This window comes from Salvelinus namaycush, chromosome 1 (genome assembly GCF_016432855.1).
Source record: "Salvelinus namaycush isolate Seneca chromosome 1, SaNama_1.0, whole genome shotgun sequence".
Taxonomy (NCBI): Eukaryota; Metazoa; Chordata; class Actinopteri; order Salmoniformes; family Salmonidae; genus Salvelinus; species Salvelinus namaycush.
Window position 1 is genome coordinate 13,857,641 of NC_052307.1, and position 10,529 is coordinate 13,868,169.

General features: G+C 41.9%; 1 protein-coding gene across 1 annotated transcript; it reads left to right on the plus strand.

The window, feature by feature from the left end:
• Positions 1-1,230: 1,230 nt before the first annotated feature.
• LOC120053898 (zinc finger protein 665-like) lies at positions 1,231-3,390 on the plus strand. The gene has a single exon (XM_039001193.1). The coding sequence runs from the start codon at positions 1,420-1,422 to the stop codon at positions 2,896-2,898; it is 1,479 nt and encodes a 492-aa protein (XP_038857121.1). The 5' UTR covers positions 1,231-1,419; the 3' UTR covers positions 2,899-3,390.
• The last annotated feature ends 7,139 nt before the right edge of the window (positions 3,391-10,529 follow it).

A 10,529-nucleotide genomic window follows, 5' to 3' on the forward strand; every position in this document is an offset into this window, starting at 1 on the left:
ACCAGCTGGTAGCTACTCCCTTCTAGCCATAACCAGCTGGTAGCTACTCCCTTCTAGCCATAACCAGCTGGTAGCTACATCCCTTCTAGCCATAACCAGCTGGTAGATACATCCCTTCTAGCCATAACCAGCTGGTAGCTACATCCCTTCTAGCCATAACCAGCTGGTAGCTACATCCCTTCAATGTGAATATTTGTTATTGTTTCTTGAGTGCTAGCTACTTATTTCTTCTCCTCTCTCTCTCCAGATCCCCAACAGCTAACTCTCCCTGAAGAGGAGGTTTCCCCTAAGCAGCAGCAGCAGCATTGTGAGCAGGAGTGGAGCCCCAGTCCGGGGCAGGAGGACCCAGAGCCCACACAGATTACAGAGGAACAGGAGGAACTCAGGACCAGTCAGGAGGAAGAGCAGCTTCAAAGACTTAGGTCTGCTACCACAGAGGTTGTACAGTTGATATTTATTCCTCCCTGTGTGGAAAGTGACTGTGACCAGGACAGCAAGACAGACTCTCTACCCAGCAACACAACCGAACAGACCCAAACAGCATTGGATGACGAGGATTACAGAGCATCACAACTAACCAGTCACTCTCATCCCCTCTCTACAGTAAATCCACACTGTTCTTCAGCTCTGAGTGAAATCATTGTCAGTATTGATGAAGACGAGCGTGAAGAACTACCGTCAAGGTCAAAGAGAACACGGGAAAAGAAAAAACAAAGCTCTCAAGTCTGCACGAAGACCAAGACAACCAGTGAGCTGAAAGCACATTTAAAGTCTCACACAAGCAGGAGACCATACAAGTGTCATGTGTGCAGTAAAAGCTTTAAGACACCAGGCCCTTTAAAAGTACATTGGAGAATTCACAAAGGGGAGAAATCACACAGCTGTCCTTTTTGTCTTCAAAGCTTTAAGTCAATAAACGGTCTACAACTACACCAGAAAGTTCACACAAGGGAGAAAGAGAGACCACAGCAATGTCCTGTGTGCAATGAATCCTTTCTTGGCATAGCTTCTTTAAAAGAGCATCAGCGAATTCACACAGGTATCCCATATCAGTGTACAGAATGTGGCAATTCCTTCCGAGTCAAGAAAGACTTCAACAAGCATATAAGGACTACTCACCCAGAGAGAGAACCAGTGACTCCAACAGAGAGAGAACCAGTGACTCCAACAGAGAGAGAACCAGTGACTCCAACAGAGAGAGAACCAGTGACTCCAACAGAGAGAGAACCAGTGACTCACCCAGAGAGAGAACCAGTGACTCACCCAGAGAGAGAACCACATCAGTGTTTTGTTTGTAGAAAAAGCTTCACAACATTGAGTTATCTAGTAATCCACCAGCGAATTCACACCGGAGAGAAACCGTATCAGTGCCATGTTTGCAGAAAAAGCTTCATTAGGAAGGAATACCTCATTAAGCATATGGTAAATCACACTGGAGAAAAGCCATATCTGTGCAATGTTTGCGGAAAAACCTTCTTAAGGAAGGCGTACCTGAGAGTACATATGGTAACTCACACAGGGGAGAAATCGTTTAAATGCCCTGTATGTGAAAAAGGCTTCATATCATCGACTTGTCTCAAACTCCACCAGAGAATCCATACAGGGGAGAAACCCCATAAGTGTAACCTATGCAGCAAAAGCTTCATTAGGAAGGCGTGCCTGAGAGTACATGTGGTAACTCACACAGGGGAGAAACCTCATCCTTGTAACGTTTGTAGCAAAAGCTTCACTCAGAAGAAAGGCCTGAGCGTGCATATGAGGACCCACACAGGGGAGAAACCTTTCAAGTGCCCTGTATGTGAAAAATGCTTCACCTATTCAAATAAGCTAAAATGCCACCAGCAAACCCACACAGGGGAGAAACCATATAAGTGCCACATCTGCAGCAAAACCTTCACTCAGAGTGGAGGCCTGTCACGTCATATGAAGACTCACACTGGAGAGAAACCATATAAGTGTTCTGTATGTGAAAAACGTTTCACATCACCGACTAATCTTAAACTCCACCAGCGAATCCATACAAGAGTGAAATCATTTACGTGCCCCGCGTGTGAGGAAGGCTTTACATCGTCAAGTCTTCTAAAACGTCACCAGCAGAATCACTGTGGAGAGAAGACAGAAAAAAAACGACCAGAGGAAACATTTCTCTGCAGTGATTGTGGCAAAAGCTTCCGTACCATGAGTTACCTGAGAGTGCATATGACGACTCACACAGGGGAGAAAGCTAATAAGTGTCCTGCGTGTGATAATTGCTTTATAACAGCCTCTGATCTAAAAGTCCACCAGAAAATTCACAATGGAGGGAAACCATATCAGTGCAAGGAATGTGACAAATGCTTCACTCAAAGGTCAACATTGAAAAAACACATAGGGTCTCACACAGAACTGCATATGTGTCAAGTGTGCAGCAAAAACTTCACCCAAAAGGGAAACCTGACACAACATATGAGGACTCACACAGGGGAGAAACCGTTCAAGTGCTCTGTATGTGAAGGAGGCTTCACGTCAGCCCCTTCTCTAAAACTCCATCAGCAAATTCACACTGGCGAGAAACCACATCAGTGTGAAGTTTGTGGCAAACGCTTCATTCAGAAGGGAAACCTGACAGGACATATGAAGACTCACACAGGGGAGAAACCCTTTAAGTGTGAAGTTTGTGGCAAAAGCTTCCTGCAGAGGGGAAACCTGACAATACATATGAAGATTCACACAGGGGAGAAATCTTTTAAGTGTTCTATATGTGAAAAGCGCTTCGCAACACTACGTGATATGACACGCCACAAGAGAATTCACACGGGAGAGAAACCATATCGCTGCAACGATTGTGACAAATGTTTTAATCAGAGTAGTTCCCTTAAATCACACACGAAGAACATTCACAAGAGAGAGAGAACATAAGTGTCCATTGTGTAAAACATGTCAATATGAAAATGGAAAAGGTCCATTCTAACTGACAGCGGTAAGAGAACAACATATCATGGTTGAAAGGAATGATTGAATGACTGAACTTGTAGAACATGGTCTATAAGGCTTATTTTTTTAGAGAGCAGTCTGAATTTGTAGGCAGCAGGAATCCTTACTGGTTAATGATAAAAGACAGAATGAAACAGGATATTTGAACAACTGTCTTCACACGAAGGAAGCTTTAGGTATTGTTAAAGGACAATGCTCATCGATCATAAAATGGCTGATTTCAAAATTATTGAATGATTATCATGTTGAAGCAATTGTATTTTAATTATGTTTAACATGGCTATCGGAGTAAGACAGTAGGGCCCGGTATTCATAAAGCCAGTCATGATGAATTTCCACCTGAGACTTACTCCACACCAGTGTGTAGTCAAATGTTAGTGTTAATGTAAGCTCTATTGCTGTTTTGGTTCCGCAACCTCGGACAACAAAAGTAGCCGCACCGTCCCGCCCCTGTCGGTGTGGTTCTAGAATGCTGTTCGGTGGGGTTTTAGAATGCTGTTCGGTGGGGTTTTAGAATGCTGTTCGGTGTGGTTTTAGAATGCTGTTCGGTGTGGTTTTAGAATGTTGTTCGGTGTGATTTAGAATGCTGTTCGGTGTGGTTTAGAATGCTGTTCGGTGTTGTTTTAAGATGCTGTTCGGTGTGGTTTTAGAATGCTGTTCGGTGTGGTTTTAGAATGCTGTTCGGTGTGGTTTTAGAATGCTGTTCGGTGTTGTTTTAAGATGCTGTTCGGTGTGGTTTAGAATGCTGTTCGGTGTGGTTATAGAATGCTGTTCGGTGTGTGTTTAGAATGCTGTTCGGTGTGGGTTTAGAATGCTGTTCGGTGTGGGTTTAGAATGCTGTTCGGTGTGGGTTTAGAATGCTGTTTGGTGTGGGTTTAGAATGCTGCTCGGTGTGGGTTTAGAATGCTGTTCGGTGTGGGTTTAGAATGCTGTTCGGTGTGGTTTTAGAATGCTGTTCGGTGTGGTTTTAGAATGCTGTTCGGTGTGGTTTTAGAATGCTGTTCGGTGTGGTTTTAGAATGCTGTTCGGTGTGGTTTAGAATGCTGTTCGGTGTGGTTTAGAATGCTGTTCGGTGTGGTTTAGAATGCTGCTCGGTGTGTGTTTAGAATGCTGTTCGGTGTGGTTTAGAATGCTGTTCGGTGTGGGTTTAGAATGCTGTTCGGTGTGGGTTTAGAATGCTGTTCGGTGTGGTTTAGAATGCTGTTCGGTGTGGTTTAGAATGCTGTTCGGTGGGGTTTAGAATGCTGTTCGGTGTGGGTTTAGAATGCTGTTCGGTGTGGGTTTAGAATGCTGTTCGGTGTGGGTTTAGAATGCTGTTTGGTGTGGGTTTAGAATGCTGCTCGGTGTGGGTTTAGAATGCTGCTCGGTGTGGGTTTAGAATGCTGTTCGGTGTGGTTTTAGAATGCTGTTCGGTGTGGTTTTAGAATGCTGTTCGGTGTGGTTTTAGAATGCTGTTCGGTGTGGTTTTAGAATGCTGTTCGGTGTGGTTTAGAATGCTGTTCGGTGTGGTTTAGAATGCTGTTCGGTGTGGTTTAGAATGCTGCTCGGTGTGTGTTTAGAATGCTGTTCGGTGTGGTTTAGAATGCTGTTCGGTGTGGGTTTAGAATGCTGTTCGGTGTGGGTTTAGAATGCTGTTCGGTGTGGTTTAGAATGCTGTTCGGTGTGGTTTAGAATGCTGTTCGGTGAGTGTATTCTAGAGCAGATGCTGGTAACAAACTGTAGCATACCACACAGTATGTGGGGGGAATGTGGTTGTGATGGAAGATGGGGTGGGTGCTTTTGTGATTAGAAAAGTGTGGTGAGTTAAATGAGTGAAACATTTAAATGGTTTCAAATGCCAGAGCCCATGTGTGTCTGAGACCAGGAGTTGTGACAGAGAGAGTTTGCAATGTTGTGCAGATATGGGATATACATTTTAAAATGTATTTATTTTGTAATCTACACCTCCATTAGGATGATAGATGTAATCTACTCCTCCATTAGGATGATAGATGTAATCTACTCCTCCATTAGGATGATAGATGTAATCTACTCCTCCATTAGGATGACAGATGTAATCTACACCTCCATTAGGATGACAGATGTAATCTACACCTCCATTAGGATGACAGATGTAATCTACTCCTCCATTAGGATGATAGATGTAATCTACTCCTCCATTAGGATGATAGATGTAATCTACTCCTCCATTAGGATGATAGATGTAATCTACTCCTCCATTAGGATGACAGATGTAATCTACTCCTCCATTAGGATGATAGATGTAATCTACTCCTCCATTAGGATGATAGATGTAATCTACTCCTCCATTAGGATGATAGATGATAGATGTAATCTACTCCTCCATTAGGATGATAGATGTAATCTACCCCTCCATTAGGATGATAGATGTAATCTACTCCTCCATTAGGATGATAGATGTAATCTACTCCTCCATTAGGATGATAGCTGTAATCTACTCCTCCATCAATCAATCAAGTTTATTTTATATAGCCCTTCGTACATCAGCTAATATCTCGAAGTGCTGTACAGAAACCCAGCCTAAAACCCCAAACAGCAAGCAATGCAGGTGTAGAAGCACGGTGGCTAGGAAAAACTCCCTAGAAAGGCCAAAACCTAGGAAGAAACCTAGAGAGGAACCAGGCTATGAGGGGTGGCCAGTCCTCTTCTGGCTGTGCCGGGTGGAGATTATAACAGAACATGGCCAAGATGTTCAAAATGTTCATAAATGACAAGCATGGTCAAATAATAATCAGGAATAAATGTCAGTTGGCTTTTCATAGCCGATCATTAAGAGTTGAAAACAGCAGGTCTGGGACAGGTAGGGGTTCCATAACCGCAGGCAGAACAGTTGAAACTGGGACAGCAGCAAGGCCAGGTGGACTGGGGACAGCAAGGAGTCATCATGCCCGGTAGTCTTGACGTATGGTCCTAGGGCTCAGTTCCTCCGAGAGAGAGAAAGAAAGAGAGAAGGAGAGAATTAGAGAGAGCCAAGATGTTCAAAATGTTCATAAATGACAAGCATGGTCAAATAATAATCAGGAATAAATATCAGTTGGCTTTTCATAGCCAACTTTTCATGATAGATGTAATCTACACCTCCATTAGGATGATAGATGTAATCTACTCCTCCATTAGGATGATAGATGTAATCTACTCCTCCATTAGGATGATAGATGTAATCTACTCCTCCATTAGGATGGTAGATGTAATCTACTCCTCCATTAGGATGATATATGTAATCTACTCCTCCATTAGGATGATAGATGTAATCTACTCCTCCATTAGGACGATAGATGTAATCTACTCCTCCATTAGGATGATAGATGTAATCTACTCCTCCATTAGGATGATAGATGTAATCTACTCCTCCATTAGGGTGATAGATGTAATCTACACCTCCATTAGGATGATAGATGTAATCTACTCCTCCATTAGGATGATAGATGTAATCTACACCTCCGTTAGGATGATAGATGTAATCTACACCTCCGTTAGGATGATAGATGTAATCTACTCCTCCGTTAGGATGATAGATGTAATCTACTCCTCCGTTAGGATGATAGATGTAATCTACTCCTCCGTTAGGATGATAGATGTAATCTACTCCTCCGTTAGGATGATAGATGTAATCTACTCCTCCGTTAGGATGATAGATGTAATCTACTCCTCCGTTAGGATGATAGATGTAATCTACTCCTCCGTTAGGATGATAGATGTAATCTACTCCTCCGTTAGGATGATAGATGTAATCTACTCCTCCGTTAGGATGATAGATGTAATCTACTCCTCCGTTAGGATGATAGATGTAATCTACTCCTCCGTTAGGATGATAGATGTAATCTACTCCTCCGTTAGGATGATAGATGTAATCTACTCCTCCGTTAGGATGATAGATGTAATCTACTCCTCCGTTAGGATGATAGATGTAATCTACTCCTCCGTTAGGATGATAGATGTAATCTACACCTCCGTTAGGATGATAGATGTAATCTACTCCTCCGTTAGGATGATAGATGTAATCTACTCCTCCGTTAGGATGATAGATGTAATCTACTCTTCCGTTAGGATGATAGACGATAGATGTAATCTACTCCTCCATTAGGATGATAGATGTAATCTACTCCTCCGTTAGGATGATAGATGTAATCTACTCCTCCATTAGGATGATAGATGTAATCTACACTTCCGTTAGGATGATAGATGTAATCTACTCCTCCATTAGGATAATAGATGTAATCTACACCTCCATTAGGATGATAGATGATAGATGTAATCTACACTTCCGTTAGGATGATAGATGTAATCTACTCCTCCATTAGGATGATAGATGTAATCTACTCCTCCATTAGGATGACAGATGTAATCTACACCTCCATTAGGATGATAGATGTAATCTACACCTCCGTTAGGATGATAGATGTAATCTACACCTCCGTTAGGATGATAGACGATAGATGTAATCTACTCCTCCGTTAGGATGATAGATGTAATCTACACTTCCGTTAGGATGATAGACGATAGATGTAATCTACTCCTCCGTTAGGATGATAGATGTAATCTACTCCTCCATTAGGATAATAGATGTAATCTACACCTCCATTAGGATGATAGATGATAGATGTAATCTACACTTCCGTTAGGATGATAGATGTAATCTACTCCTCCGTTAGGATGATAGATGTAATCTACTCCTCCGTTAGGATGATAGACGATAGATGTAATCTACTCCTCCGTTAGGATGATAGATGTAATCTACTCCTCCGTTAGGATGATAGATGTAATCTACTCCTCCATTAGGATGATAGATGTAATCTACACTTCCGTTAGGATGATAGATGTAATCTACTCCTCCATTAGGATAATAGATGTAATCTACACCTCCATTAGGATGATAGATGATAGATGTAATCTACACTTCCGTTAGGATGATAGATGTAATCTACTCCTCCATTAGGATGATAGATGTAATCTACTCCTCCATTAGGATGACAGATGTAATCTACACCTCCATTAGGATGATAGATGTAATCTACACCTCCGTTAGGATGATAGATGTAATCTACACCTCCGTTAGGATGATAGACGATAGATGTAATCTACTCCTCCGTTAGGATGATAGATGTAATCTACACTTCCGTTAGGATGATAGACGATAGATGTAATCTACTCCTCCGTTAGGATGATAGATGTAATCTACTCCTCCATTAGGATAATAGATGTAATCTACACCTCCATTAGGATGATAGATGATAGATGTAATCTACACTTCCGTTAGGATGATAGATGTAATCTACACCTCCATTAGGATGATAGATGTAATCTACACCTCCATTAGGATGATAGATGTAATCTACACCTCCATTAGGATGATAGATGTAATCTACACCTCCATTAGGATGATAGATGTAATCTACACCTCCGTTAGGATGATAGATGTAATCTACTCCTCCATTAGGATGATAGATGTAATCTACACCTCCATTAGGATGATAGATGTAATCTACTCCTCCATTAGGATGATAGATGTAATCTACTCCTCCATTAGGATGATAGATGTAATCTACTCCTCCGTTAGGATGATAGATGTAATCTACACCTCCATTAGGATGATAGATGTAATCTACTCCTCCATTAGGATGATAGATGTAATCTACACCTCCATTAGGATGATAGATGTAATCTACTCCTCCATTAGGATGATAGATGTAATCTACTCCTCCATTAGGATGATAGATGTAATCTACTCCTCCATTAGGATGATAGATGTAATCTACTCCTCCATTAGGATGATAGATGTAATCTACACCTCCATTAGGATGATAGATGTAATCTACTCCTCCATTAGGATGATAGATGATAGATGTAATCTACACCTCCATTAGGATGATAGATGTAATCTACTCCTCCGTTAGGATGATAGATGTAATCTACACCTCCGTTAGGATGATAGATGTAATCTACACCTCCGTTAGGATGATAGATGTAATCTACTCCTCCGTTAGGATGATAGATGTAATCTACTCCTCCATTAGGATGATAGATGTAATCTACACCTCCGTTAGGATGATAGATGTAATCTACACCTCCATTAGGATGATAGATGTAATCTACTCCTCCGTTAGGATGATAGATGTAATCTACACCTCCGTTAGGATGATAGATGTAATCTACTCCTCCGTTAGGATGATAGATGTAATCTACTCCTCCGTTAGGATGATAGATGTAATCTACTCCTCCATTAGGATGATAGATGTAATCTACACCTCCGTTAGGATGATAGATGTAATCTACTCCTCCGTTAGGATGATAGATGTAATCTACTCCTCCGTTAGGATGATAGATGTAATCTACTCCTCCATTAGGATGATAGATGTAATCTACACCTCCGTTAGGATAACAAGACTGGCTTGTGGCCAGCAAATCAAACATTAGTGTTGTGAACTAAAAACAACAGACAATCATAACATTCTAGTACACAGTCAAATACTGAAGACCGGGATTTGTGCATAAACGCATTGCACAAACATAATTTTGTAAACTTCAAGGAGTTGGTTGGTCAGGTTGAAGTTCTGGCCTTAGGCCTTGATGTTTTTTTCAGTCGTGGAGTTGACCAGCTCTCTGAGGTAACCCAAAGTGGCAGGAAACCTGTGTATCCTCAACACGGTTGATAAGGATTTTGTGCAAAGCTTATTTATCTGTTTACCCATACAGTATCCCAGTGAAACTTAAGTCCTACACAGTGCTAAGTGTGTGTGTGTGTGTTTGTATGAGTTTGTGCCTGTGAAGAACTGTGTGTGATGATTGTCAGTTTAGGAAGTTGAGTAGAACTACCCCGTGACATGAACTACATTTTAGTGGCTGATTTTGCATGTATATAAATCTATTGCCACAGCAAATCTTACGAACAGATACAAAAGTGTACTTGTCTAGAATGTTACTAGGCTCTGTAGGTATGAAAACATTATTTTTTTTAAACGAGGGCTAGATTAAAATCCGGAAGATCAGCTTTGTACCGTGTTTGACATGTAAAGGTCATTTCTGATTGACCTGACATATGCAGCGTTTACTGTGAATGACCACGAATGCAGGAACATTGCCTTTTAAAATGTCAATCCCTCTATAACGTGGACCTTCCAGCACTCCCGGATTGAATCTAGGCGGTAGCCTTAAAAATCTATGTCATGTCAAGACCATCCACATCCATTCAGAGTTTATATGACCCTTCGAATGCCCCAAGAGCATAGATTCACAAAAGGTTTTTCCCTGGCAGGGACTATAGCGGGGATTTGTGGGGGCTGGCAGACTTCTGAGGGGCTGGGAAGGGTATCCCGAGGGGCGGGGAAGAGCAGGCAGACATGGAAGAGCCAGAGTTGTTTTTGGGATGGATTGGTTGGGGTTGCTTGGAGGGGGGGGGGGGGGGGGGGGAAGCTGGGGTGGGGGCTGGTTTCTGAGGGGTTGAGGTGGGTGCTGGCAGGGTTATGTATGCCTAGGATAACAAAGAGGTAAACATAAAGTAGGTAAATCACATTACTAGTTTTAAAGATATACAGTGC

Coding starts and splice junctions, on each gene's coding strand:
- LOC120053898 (XM_039001193.1), top strand. CDS start 1,420: ATGGTAAATCACACTGGAGAAAAGCCATATCTGTGCAATGTTTGCGGA.